Below are 13,476 nucleotides of genomic sequence, written 5' to 3' on the forward strand. Positions count from 1 at the left end.
ACAGCAATATTGAAGTTTGGTTTTTTTTTTATTTAGATAATTGAAGTGTTAAGTTCAGTAGCTATGCATGATGCAAATAGCTTAGAGCTTACTCAAATGTAACCGTAAAAATGAAACCAGTTATTAAGTGCACATAAAGCAAAAGGAAAACAAATCAAATTAGATGGTATTCCTCAAGTTTGATTTTTTTTTAATCAGTTCTTTCAGCTGTCAAATGAGCAGATGCTTCATTTGCTTATATACAAAATGGATAAAGTATGATGTTCATGACAGATAAGTGAGAAGGAGCAACAACTTTTGAAGAGCCAGCTTGCAGAGAAAGAGAATAAACCTGTGAATTGGCAAAAAAACAGATAAAACCGAGTTGGATGATTAACTGAGTAAAAAGTCATGCTGTGTGTGATCAAATAAGAAAAGAATCAAACCACTGCAGCTGATTGCATAATCATTCTAGGTATTTGTTAAATGATTCAAAGGTAGATTCAAAAGTAGCCTTAAGAATTTGCACATTCAACATATTGACTAGTGCTTGTGAAAGCCAGTAGCTGCTATTCCCTTTGAAGTTAAAAGATCTCCAATGAGAAAAGATAACTGAAGCTCCTTACAAATAGGTGGTTTAAGAGAGGATTTCAAAAAGGTAATCAGCTCTTAAAAGGAGGAGAATAAAACTTGCATGTTAGTAGATTTAAAGAAGTTAAAATACTTTCTATTAGCTTAACTTTTTTCTGCTTCAATTATTTTACCATTGGAAATGCCTTTCTGGAAGCATGATAAGATCTTCTAGATTACTTTTGCTTTAGAATAATGAAAGCTGTCACCCCAGGTTCTGTACTATCAGACTACACTTTAATATTTGGCCAAACTGCCAGTTTTTAGGAAAAGGGGGGAAAAAAAAATATACCACCCCCAAGACCACAAAACTTATGTGATAATATAATGTGCTGTAATCCACATGGAAAAATTGTTATTCACATCTTAGTACAGTTACTTCCCACGTATTTGGGAGATCATTTTGTTTATATCCATTGCTGAAAATTTCTATTTCAGAAACTTTTAACTGTGGTAATTAGTCCAGGTTATTTGTATGTAGAATGATAGCTATTAAAGAACATAAAAAACCCCAAATACCTACCAAACTTACAGTTCAGCAGCAATGCTGTTGTATGCCTGCCCAGCATAGGACTCCTGGGGAAAGAAGGAATATTTAAAGATGTGTAACTTAACTCAGGTGCATGTTTATGTTTTTAGGAATGATATTTTTGTAGGAAGTGCTGGTTTTCTTTAGTTATCTGCTTTAACTTCGTTCTCTGCACTTATGCACAGTGTTGATTTTTCTAGACCAACAAGTTTGAGGGTGATACAGGCCCATGTGAAAAGCCAGCAAGTGAGGCACATTTCAGAATGGGCAGCTCAGAATGCTTCAGCTATGTGAATCAAAATGGTGTTGTTTTAGCTGTAGGACTGTGTTATTGCTTTGTTTTCTATGATCTATCAGTATAAAGAAGTATTCCTGAAATCTTGATTTTGAAGATGTTGTCACTTGTCTGGTGTGTGCATCACTTCACTGGTCAGGACACTGGCTGCTAGAAAAGGAATACAAGCTCCATCTTCTTATTCAGCTCCTCTGTTCTTGGCCATATGTTGTGTCCTCTCAGTTTCCTCTGCTAATTTTCTATGTTTCTGTCCTTTCTCTCATGCTTATATTATACAGTGAGAAATGAAAATGGAGCATGATTTTAGATTGGATGGTTTGCTCTCAGCTCTTTTAGGCTAACACACTTGTTTTGAGGACCGCTGTGTATGTACTTCTTAAATTGCAGTTCTTCAGATGAAAAGTGCACTGCTAACGTGTACATTGCCTACTAAGAATTAAGATTAGATTTTTAATACTATGCTGTCATCGGTGTTAAAAGATGTGGGCTGTTCTTGTTTGAAGTAGACCTAGTTGTTGCTAAAGACTTGAGACATATAATTTAAAAAATGAAGGTGCTACAAATTAATTAAGTAATCTTCATCTCTTAGTGTCACCAGGGATGTGGTTTTCGATAAGAATGCTCATGCAGTTCTTAACTCCATTAGTCTTGAATTCAATTAGTCAGGTTCTCTGGAAGAAGAAGGAGTGGTAGAAACTGAAGTACAGTACAGAGATTCTCAGCACTGACTTTCAACATGGTATAAGACTGCAGCTATTTCTAGTAACCTTAATCTATTTTATGGTCCTGTCCAAACATTGTTTGAACTTACTTATCCAAAGAGAGTCTAAGCATATGGAAAGGATTTTGTATTACTCAAGGAGCAACAGCTGAATCTACAGTAGAATAAATTGGGCCTGGATGACAAAGTCTTCCTCATCCAGTTCCTCTAAGGTTGAAGAGAGGGGAAAAGAAACTTTTTGCCCCTTTTGTTGGGAATTTATTTTGGTGCCAGGAAGAGACATGAAAGGGGCAGTGCTTAGCAGCAGCAGATAATGATGACTGGCAAATCTGATGTAGGTTTACCATCTTAACATCATTAACATCAAATGTTTCCAATGGTCTCTCACCTTGTAGGAAGGCATGCTGATGCCAAAAGAAAAATTCCTGTCTTGAAGAAAGGGCTGAGAAGATGATGTCTAATATTGAGGAAGGATGCCTTTATTTATAGAGGGAGAGATGCTAGAGCTCTCTTCAGCAAGAACTGAAGAACTGTCATTCTTCTTCAGTGCATTTGACAGAATACAATACAGTATATTTACTGTAGCTTGGCTTCCCTTAATCACTTACAGTTACCAAATGGATGGATGGATAGATAAATGGATGCTTTTAATAAAGTCAAGTAAATGAAATTAGCATTCTGATAATGCATATATTTGAAGGTGGAAATTAGAATAGTTTCATGGAATTATTTTCTCAATAATTGAATTGTGTCTTCCTGGCATAGTTTGGAGCATTTTTTGCCTCTTTGATGTTCCTTATAGTGCAAATTTGGTACTGCTGTGAGTAATTTAAATCAAATGTTTTAAACTGTGTAATTTTTTTATTTTTATTATTCCAGCCCTGATGATATTGGTACCTGTTGGTATATCCTGCTGTCTGGTTCAGTCTTCATTAAAGAATCCATGTTTCTTCCAAGGAGCAGGTATGTCAGCTATGAATGTACTGCATTCTATATTTTAAACATAAATCATGAGATATAGAGATTTTTTAGCATTAAAAGATAGCATTTTATATTTAATGAAACAAAGAAGAGCAAATCTAAGCACATGTCTCCTGCCTTTACTAGCTGTGGTGTTTCATGCCCATATCTGGAATTCAAAGTCCATCTTTGTGGACAGTGTATAACTGTCCAAAGTGTCATGCAGATGTTGTTGATTAAAAAAGTAAAACCACTAAAAATCTGACAGATGGAGTGAAGTACTGAGTCTCTTCTTGTGAGTTAATCAAACTTCAAATTATAGGGTGCACTAGAACTTGGATGTGGATGTCTTTACTTACTGTGCACAGGTCTTTGGTTCATGTTTTAGCATATGCTTTGATCACGTTACTGCATGTTTTGCTGCTTCTGTAGAAGGTTGTGCTTCATGCAAATGGATTTTCAATGAAGAGTGGTTTCTTACATGGAAAAGTTTGAGTGTGAGGCACTCAAAATTTATATTGCTCCGGTAAAAAAAAAAAAAAAAAAAAAAAAAAAATTGGAGCTATGGAAAAAATTGCAAGTCATTGCAATTATTTTAGACTAAAGTCACTGAGCTTGATAATTTTAATGGAAGCAGAGCAGAATTATTTTAAAATGCTGGTTCTATGCATATTCATTCAGACTACTGTAAAAAGCTCCTTTGAAGTATATGGCATGTAATAAAATTTGTGAAAAGCAGAATGAAAGAACGACCTGTCTCTGTATAGTATCATGAAAGCACTGGAAATTTTTTTACAGTTTTAAACAGTGGGAAACCACTTCATGGCTAGTGTTGGGTGGTGTATGAAACATTAGATCTTCAAATCTGCCTTCCAGTGGGAGGGAGAGCAGTGCAAAAATCTCGGGACTTCCATTTGATGACGGTGGCATGTTCTTGGCACAGTCAAACATCTCGTGTCTGTCAGGCACTGCTGATAAAAAGATTTATTAGATGTGCCATTTAATAGTTTATGCTAAAGGTGCAAAACTGATTATTGGAAAAAGTAGCACAACAACAGATTATAGGACCCCTACTTCTGGAAGAGTGCAAATTGTCCCATATGTCATCCATGAGCAGGCATTGCCAGGAAGAAAGCTGGAAGTAAGTGCTACCTTTAGATAACAGGAAACAAGATATATAATATCTGCATTAATGTTGGGGGGTTGTATCATAGTCCATGGCAGGAATCTTCTGTTCCTCTGAAACACAGCAATGCTTGTGCCTCACTCACTTGGACACTTGAAGAGAGGTGATACTGAGTAAGATAAACAGTGAGCTTGAGACTCTTCCTGGAAGAATGAACAGAAAATTACAGATCCTGTGACAATAAGCAGAACATTCAAGTGCTGTTCATACGCAGAAATGTGTAAAATGACATCTGGGACAATGTCCGATACCTTAGTGAAGTACAGGCATGGAAGTTGGCATAAGAATAGGTTTTATAGTTGTAGATGAAGTCAAGTAGATGTCAAAGCTGGTGTCTTGGGAAGCAAATGCAAGAGAGACAATTTGTTAATTAACAAAGGTAAGTTAAAATAAGTAAAATTAAGAAACTTTAATTATATAAGATAGAAAGTATTTTGGGAGAGTAAAACCAGAGTCATTCTAGTGAGAGGCTTTGTGCTTAGAAACTGTAGTCATTGAAGGGTAGGTGAGTGCCTTATTAAAATTTAGGACAAGGTTAATCAGAATTTTTTCTTTGTAAATGTTTAAGTTGCAACTGGGCTTTGGACTCATCCATGAATCAGAAACTTGGAAAAAGCGAGAGAGCACCCAGTTAAATTTCTGATTTGGAATACTGGTGGCTAAGAGGTGATTTATTAATTTATTTATTTAGTAAGGAAATCAATAAAATTCAGTTTTTCATCTTTACTTACGCTGCCAGTGAATTGCTGGGAGAGAAATAGCAAACTGCTCAGATATACATACTGGGCAAAAGAGACTGATTAGTAGAAATGCTAAAATAAAATTTTACTGTGCTCAGAAAAAAGGGAGTGAAATCTACTGAGAAGGCTGCTGTCCAGAAAGAGCTGATAAGGTGGTATTCCAGAATCTAAAGAGTAGTGTCAAAAGTGGACAAAAGATGATTACTGGATAAGTTGTTTGCTTGACCTAGTGGACAAACTTGCCTACAACCTTTCAGGTTTGTTCTCAGTCCTGTGCAGAATTTGATCTTACTCTTAACTTTGTGGCAGTTGGCATGTGAGTCTGTACAGAGCAGGATAGAGGGCTGTCACTAGACTTAAGCTGACTCTTGCAAGTACCTTAATGAATTTGACTGCATATGCTCAGCATGTTATTTGCATTTGGGTCCTCTGTTAGCTGATTTGCTTGCATTAGTTTTAGATGTAGCATCCTCAGACTGGTTGGTGAGTAACACTGGAAATGCTCTTTTGTTGTATATGTTATGTCAGGTAAACTTCCTGTATTTCTTTCTTCCAAATCATTGTGTCCATGGCTTTCATTTCTAGTGTTAAGATACCATTTAAAATTGTTTCACTAGAGACACTAGGTTTGGCAGATAGTTAAAATATAGTTGGGAAGAAGAATATTTTTAAAAATATCCCCTTCACTTGCTATGAAGCTGTTTAAAAGCATAAGAAATGACCACACCCCTGCTTTTGCACTGCTGAGGATTAGGAGCAGCACACCCTAATTTACTGCCCCCCACCTCAGGGAGACTTCCCCAAGCCAGACAACTCTCACTCCTCTCCCCTCTCTGGTGGGAGAGATCAAGAGTTGGGATGAGAACAATTTACTCCAAGCAGCAATGAGATAAGAAAGATGAACAGTAACAGCAACAATGCTACTAAAACCCATGTAAATAAAAAATAGTACAGCAGTCCAAAATTAACCAGCTTACTAGTGTATAAGATATGGGCAAATAGCTACTTGTTGAAATAGTTAGAAATGAGTGTCAAACATAATGTACTGGATGACTTGTAAAATTACTTGTAACTAGCTACTGAACAAGTCTAATTCCAAATTTAAAAAAATAGTTGTTCAAGATGGAATATTGGATGGAATACATGAAGTCCTAAAGTGAGTATTTAGCTTTGGAAATGTTAACATCTAAGCTATGCCTGTTATTTTTTGAAAATAGCATGAGTTTAATATTGTTTCCCTGTTGTAATACAGTTTAGCTTGTATTTGTTCAAATTCCAAGCCTTCAACTAGCAAATAGTGTGCATAAGATAAGGCTAGATTATATTGTCTTTAATTTATTATTTTGGGAAAACATACGATCCACAGTTTTAAATAATCGTGCTCTGAACAGTTAAAGCTGCCATTTATTTGGTAGTGTAAGGTAAAGCTTTGTCTTGTTCTCCTGTTTAATTTCTGTGGTTTACAATGGTGAAATTTATTTTGGCAGTTTAATATGAGGAAGATTATCCCTCTTCCCTTCTACCTCTTTCCCCCCAAACTTCCTATTAATATTTACAAACTTCTTCCTTTACTTTAACGTATCAGGCATATATTATGTTAAACTAAACAGTCCTTAATTCTTTCCTCCCATCATGGCCATCAAACTAGCACAAATTAACACTCAGTCCCCTCATAATTTCTCCCGAGCATCTGTACCCTGAAGCAGTTCACCGTGGTAGAATGAGGTTTATGTATGAACTCCAGAAAATAAATGAGCAGAAAATGCGATTCCCTGAGGGCTGTCCTGGCTCTCCTGTGTTTTCATATGGCCACTGCCAGCAACCGTGTGACAAATGTCTTTTGGAATGGCCTCTAGCTTGCCTTGGCCTGCTCCATGCTCTCACCACCTTTGGTCATTTGCTAGGACTTCCTGTGTGGTTTTTGTACCAGAACCTTGCTGCTAGTGTAGACGCCACTGGCTTCTTTTGTATTACTGAAATGGGAGCTGCAGCACCAAAAAGTCTCCTACATCTCCCACAGTTCACCTCGTGCTTGCTCTTGGTCTCCATGACCAGAGGATGCAGCTGTCCCTTAGCAGCAACAAAATACAGCATTGCTGGGCAGTTTTTCTCAGACTGTTGGCTCTGGTACTTGGGGTTTTCTGCTTTTCTCCTAGAATGCTTTCGAGCCTTTCTGGGTGGTATGTGCTGTGCTTGGGTGGTATGTGCTGTGCTGCTCAGGCATCCCACTGTGCCGACTTGCCACCCACAAACCTGCCTTTACACTTGGTTTTCACTGCTGGCTCATCTACTGTCTCCTTGCTGCAGCCTCTTTTCCTTCACTGCTGCTACATCATCCAGCCAGCTCTCCCCTCACTGCCTCATGTGGCGTTGGAGAGCTGCTTTCCCTTTGGCAAGTTCACAGATTTTACATACAGGAGCAATTATTTAAGCTTTTTTCCTCTAATTAAAAGATTTAAGTTTTGAAGGGGAGAGAACATCTGTTTTTCACTATTTTCAAATTTAGAAGGGATGTATATGTTTAAATATTGATGGTTTAGCCCTCTGGTCTTTCCCATACTAAAACAATTTCAGAAATGGAATGGAATATCTAGTCATATTGGAGAGTCATTGAATAAATTATGGACTTCTTTTGAATGTGTGTAAAGCAATAGCAAAACTCAGTTTATACAGAAATGTTTTGTCTTCATCCATGTGTATCCTCGTTAACTTATGAAAGTAACCTTTCAGGATAAAATTTGTTAGGGATTTTGGCAGACTTTTTTATTTTGACAGGTAATGAATGGTGTAACAGTGCTGGAGCAGAGCCTTTGGCTATCTACATGCATTTATACAGCTTTATGTATCTGAAATGTACTTCCTAATTTTTGTGATGTCTGAATCATGCTGTTTTGTGGGGTTTATGTATATCTAACTGATGGTGTGTTTATATTCTGAATACAGAATTGCCTTTGATTGATCTTTTGAGTCAGTAAAATTATGCTGATAGCTTTAATCACAATGATAAAATCCTTCTCGCAGTATGACTCATATATTTGTAACTTAGTGTTTATTAATTATGGCTATTGCTGGCTGAAACCTATGAGATAACAGAATGAAACTCAGATTTTAACTGAGAGTGATCAGTATACACAAATATTTAAACGGTGATAAAATCCCCTAGAAAGGAATTTTCTTTTCCCCCTGAGCAGGAAACAGAGTTTTAGAACAATGGACTTGTTGGAGGCTCAGAGTTGTACTTTTGGGAACTGCTAGTTGTTTAAGCTGCAGAGGGAGTTGATCAAGAGCTGTGTGGAGCTTACTTAGCTTTTACCAGGTTCTAAGTTGATAATGGCTAAGGATTTGTAGCATTGTGATGGAAACATCAAGACCATACACTGGATGTTCATGGAGAAAAATAACTCAGGTTATAGTTCCAAGTCTGTTTAAGAAGTTACTTGGAAGTGTGTGCTTTGGATTTAGTTTTGCGCTTGGAACTCTGTCTTGAATGGAAAACTTCAGTATGCTGTATTTTCCTGTGACCTGTTCGTTGTATTGGTAGGTCTGTGTCAAGCTGGTGGTGTTCTGAAGCCATACTCATCATTATGTATCTCTAAGAGCTGGTGGGAAGACATAGTATGTGGTATTGTTGTGGGCTGACCCCCCTGCTGCCTTGTCCTCTGTCTGGTTTGAATGCCTTGGTTCAGCATTTCAGTCCCATCAATTGAAACTGAAGCATGAAGGAGTGTGATCCTAGGATTTAATCTAGGAAAGACTGAGATCATAAGCTGAAGGAGGAAGTTGGAAGTAGTGGTAATGTCAGTCCATTTATGACTGTGTGGCTATCATGAATTACTCACAGTGAATTTTAAGTAGACACTGAGAAATAAACACTAATTGCTTTGTACTGTCTGCATTTACCCAAAAGACTGCATTTGTCCTTTTGGATGGAGATGCTTACTGTTACCCACAAGCAGAAAATCAGACTTTCTACAGCACGTGTGACTTTGATTACTTATTGAGACTCAGACTCCTAGAGAAAATAAAATCTTGCTTACAAGAGGTAACATTTTACTGGGAGTGCCTGATCTGGCCATGTACCTTGAATTTGCTAATCTGCTGTTGGTATCGTGGTCGGTGGTACCGGTGAAATCCAGCACGCGCTTGTGTGTGTCATTGCAGGCTTCCTTAGGAGGTGCTGGAGGAGCTGGAGCTGCCGTGGGGCTGTGCCTGAAACCAGCTCCCTGAGGACTGGCTGGCAGGCAGGGCATGCAGAGAGGGTTTCAGGAGAGTCTGACTTCATCACTTCAGACACAGTCAGCTCTGGCTGTAGCTGAATGAGCTGAGCCGTAAACTGATGGGCCTTTTGATGTCACCTGCTATTTCAGCAAAATTTGTGATTTGGAGCACAGGCTCTGTGCCACCCAAAAGTGTCCTTAGAGTTTGAAAAAAATGGTGTACAGGTTTCTTTGAATATGAATACTTAAAATTATTTTTACAGCTAATTTATCCTTTATCCCGTCCATCTTCTGTTCTGCTGAGTAATTGAAGAGTTCTTTGAGGTCTGAAACCAATCATGACAGTATCTGAGGTGTTGGGAAATAGAAGAGGAGACAGTTCCTAAATGATGAGATTGGCTGGTGTCTGCTGTTGTTCCTGTCATATTTCAGTGCTACTGGCATTTTGTTTTGTGGACTGATAAAGTGTTAGGGGACTTAATCTATTACACTGGCATCTTTTGAAAACAGAAATAGAAATTCAGCGTTGTGTGTCTGGTGCTACCAGGCTTTCTTCCAAGTTTGTAATGACAAGATAACAATGAAGCTGAAAGTGTCAAACGACCTGAATGTCTTTTCAGTGAGCCCGAGTTGTTTTGTTTCCTCTTAAGGAGACGGAAGCTTTCAGGGATGGAAATGCTCATGGTAGGAGAAAAGCAAACTTCAGGAGCTCTCACAAATGCAAACCTTATACCAGTTTCTAGATGTATATACTTAGTGCTACAGACTTGTGTCTCTTTGAATGCAAAAGACCTGACGATGGGCTTGAGAAGGCCTGGGTCACCTGGTGGTGCTCAGGGGCATTTGTGGAATGTTCGAAACAATTTCATATGCTTTCTGTAGGGGAGACACCGTTAATTGCTGGTGCAGAGCTTTCAGATTCATCAGATCCTTGGGTTTGGTTTTTCATTGTTTCATGCATGGTAACTGTAAGCTGGGTCGAGATGACATTTCTTGACACTGTTGGTACATTTAAAATAAATAAAGAAGTTAGGCTTTTCTTACATTATGCTTTATTCACTTCAGTGGTGTTTATCTTCCCCATTGAAACTTTTGTGAAAATACTCAAAAGTTAAGGGTATCTGCTGTAATGAAAAAATGTCACTTGTGATTTAGAGCATAGGAACAAAGTATGTAACGTTATAAATCCAGACCAGTGCTTTTATGGAGATTTTTGCTGTAAACCAATTAAAGTTTTTTTTGCATTTATTATACAGATTAAATATAATAAAATTTTTTCAGTGGGATATTGCCAATGCCAATGCAAAACAGAATCTGAGGTAACACGAGCAATAGATTTTATCTGTGTAAGCATGACTGTATCTTAATAGCTCAGAGTAACTGAAACAGACCATAAGGAGAAAATAAAATTATGCAGAAGAGTTTAACAAACTAGATTCATGGGGCATAATTTTTGAGTAGGACAGGAGAGGAAAAGACAGAAGAATGCTTTAAGGTAGCTGATAGAGGAGATGTAATTTTTGATGGCTCTGACTGATACCACCTCTCAGATCCCATTTCTATAAATCTTATAAAGATTGGATTAAAATTTTGACTAATTTTTGGGGGAAACATGCTGGGATGGTGATGGGGTTTTTTTGGGCTTTTCTTGTTATTATCTTCCCCCATGCCCCCCTCTGCCCCACCCCCTGTCTGGGTGTGAAAAAGATTGATTCCACTGAAAACACTCACTTTTTTCCTGAGGACATTGTATTCTCATTGTTGAAAAATTTTGGTGCAGGTTAGTTGATTGCCTGGTTTCTAAAATGTGCTCAGTGAAAGCTGGCCTTGAAACAGTATGGTTTCATTACTGATTCTTTTTAGTTTATTTTGTGTCTCATTGGCTGGAGGCACCTTTCTAATCCCAGCATTAGGGTCTCTAATGGAGCATGTCAAAATTTGAAGTCATTGAGAACAATATCTAAGCAATCTTGGAAACATCGTTCATCTTTGCTTTTGCTTTTACTGCTCTTCTGTACATTATAATTATGTGATACATTTTATTTCAATGGTACTCACACTTGTATTTTCTTTCTAAAATTTATGTTTTGATTTTAATATTAAAAAGCTGTTTTCTGAAATCATAATAAATTGCTTGCATACAAATGGAGATGTGGAAAAAAATTGAGAACTCCTTCTGAGAAACTCAGGAGAAAATTATCTGTGTAATAAAATAAATGGTTATTTAAAAGTTAAATGTGAGACCCATTGCATTGGGGTATCTGCTAATGCTTACAGTGTTAATTATAATTATCTGTCTGAAGAAAATTGTTGCTTTTCCACAGGTGATATTCCAGCTGGTGAGGTGTCCTATTATGTAATCTCTTCTTTCTGATTTAAGATTTCCTCTGATTCAAAGTAATAGTACTTAAAGTTCTGAGTTTTAGTACAAACCTGCAAAACATCTAAGTCCCCTTCAGTTACATGGGAAAAAACTGCATTATAGGATTCTTGCTGAGGTCAAAAGGAAGACCGTGTTTGTTTTATGTGCTCTCAGAATCTCTGGACAAGTTTTATAAGTGCAATAAACCGAAGTAATCTGATCATTGCTTACCTCAAAATAACAACCAAAGGAACAAAAATAGCACAAAGAATACCGAAAGGAGAAGTTATACCCATGTGGAGGGAGGGGACAGAGGACACTGCCTCTTCTTTGCCTCATGTGAACCTCTCAGGATCTAAACTTTCATAAACTTAATTTTGCTGAAGGACAATATGATATGCTGAAGTAATGATGTTTACTTATGTATTTGGAGGACTGTAGAATAACTGAGAGGAATTAGAATTACTGTCTTGTTTCTTAGAATGATTCCACTATTGTAATTCTTCCACAAATGGTCTTTTTAACAAAATGTTGCTCCATATTGTAGAGGATTTAAGAATGTCTGAGAGTTTTCTTTCAGTTGATACTAAAATTTTAAAATATTTCTGAAAAACAAATCCAGGGATATAAGACAGTGAGTAACATTTTAAGTGAGGAATAATTTATATTTCAGATTACAATATAAATAGCTAAAACAAAAATGTCACTACTATTCCACTGATGTACTTTGTTTATTCATTCACAAATACACAAATTTATCTTGAATACATCTGCTTTGTGCACTAATAGATTTATGGAAACTCGTTATTACTTGAGGTAATGTGTTTAGCTCTCCATGTGAATGAATTAGTTGTATTGAGTTAGGTGTGTGAGTGTGTGTGGAAAGTGTCAATATATATGGTCTTGTTTTACTTCTGAAAACCTAGATGACATGTCAAGTTATTTAAATAATTAAAAAAGACTTGGAAATTTGTAATACCTTAATTATGAAAGTCTCTAGGGGGACTTAAAAATGCTTATTATGTATTTTTCAACATAAAATGTCTTCATTTAGAAACTCGCATCTAAAGTCTTTGTATGACATTGGAAAAATACTCCTCTGTTTTAATGAATTTCATGAATGTTAACAAGCCAAGCTGTGTTTAGACAAGGTCTTGCCTCTTAAGTAATGTTTTCCAACAACTTCTCATTCTTTGAGACCATTATGTAGATCTTGTGATGTCACAGTGATCTCCATGGCAACACAGGCGTCAATATCATGAAGCGTAAGCAAAGCTGTCTTTATTCAACCATTTATTTATTTATTCGTTTATTTGAAATAATAAGAAAAAAAGTAGGTTAGGAAAAAAACTTTAATCTTTGAATGTTTTCCAAGATAAAATAATACAAGCACTTCTAATTTAAAGATAAAATAAGGATAATTTTTCCCAAAGAAGGATCTATTCCTAGGTGTTCTGATGAGGTACCTGCCTTCTAGCTTTCTGTACTAGAAATGTCACAAAGCTGAACTTCTGCAACAAGCTAAATTTGTTGTTGCCTCTACTAGGTTCCAGTTTTGTTTCTTTATATAATCGTATAATTAGTCTATAAATATAGATCTTGAATTTAACAGAATAATGCCATCAAAATGTTTCTTTTGTGTAGTATATATATGTGGTATTCTTGTCTGAAAAATATTCAGGGTCACCTGCTGCTATCAAGACCCTGAGCATCTACCCTTTGTACAGTAAATTTGCAAAACAGTTTGTTATTCTTAAACGCGCTTTTTCAGATGGTGTTTTTAACCATTTTGCATCTTAATGTTTTTGTTTTGATGTTACATTATGAAAAGATAAAATGAAAAGCGACAAATATGGA

The 13,476-nt window shown here is 36.7% G+C and overlaps 1 protein-coding gene across 6 annotated transcripts in view; it reads left to right on the forward strand.

The window, feature by feature from the left end:
• Positions 1-13,476, forward strand: part of RAPGEF2 (Rap guanine nucleotide exchange factor 2) — a 183,096-nt gene that overhangs the window by 71,909 nt on the left and 97,711 nt on the right. For all 6 annotated transcript variants that reach the window (XM_058837522.1, XM_058837521.1, XM_058837518.1 and 3 more), the window contains exon 4: positions 3,034-3,117. In XM_058837522.1, the coding sequence (XP_058693505.1) occupies positions 3,034-3,117 (84 nt within the window). The remainder of the gene's footprint in view (positions 1-3,033; positions 3,118-13,476) is intronic.

This window comes from Poecile atricapillus, chromosome 4 (genome assembly GCF_030490865.1).
Source record: "Poecile atricapillus isolate bPoeAtr1 chromosome 4, bPoeAtr1.hap1, whole genome shotgun sequence".
Taxonomy (NCBI): domain Eukaryota; kingdom Metazoa; phylum Chordata; class Aves; order Passeriformes; family Paridae; genus Poecile; species Poecile atricapillus.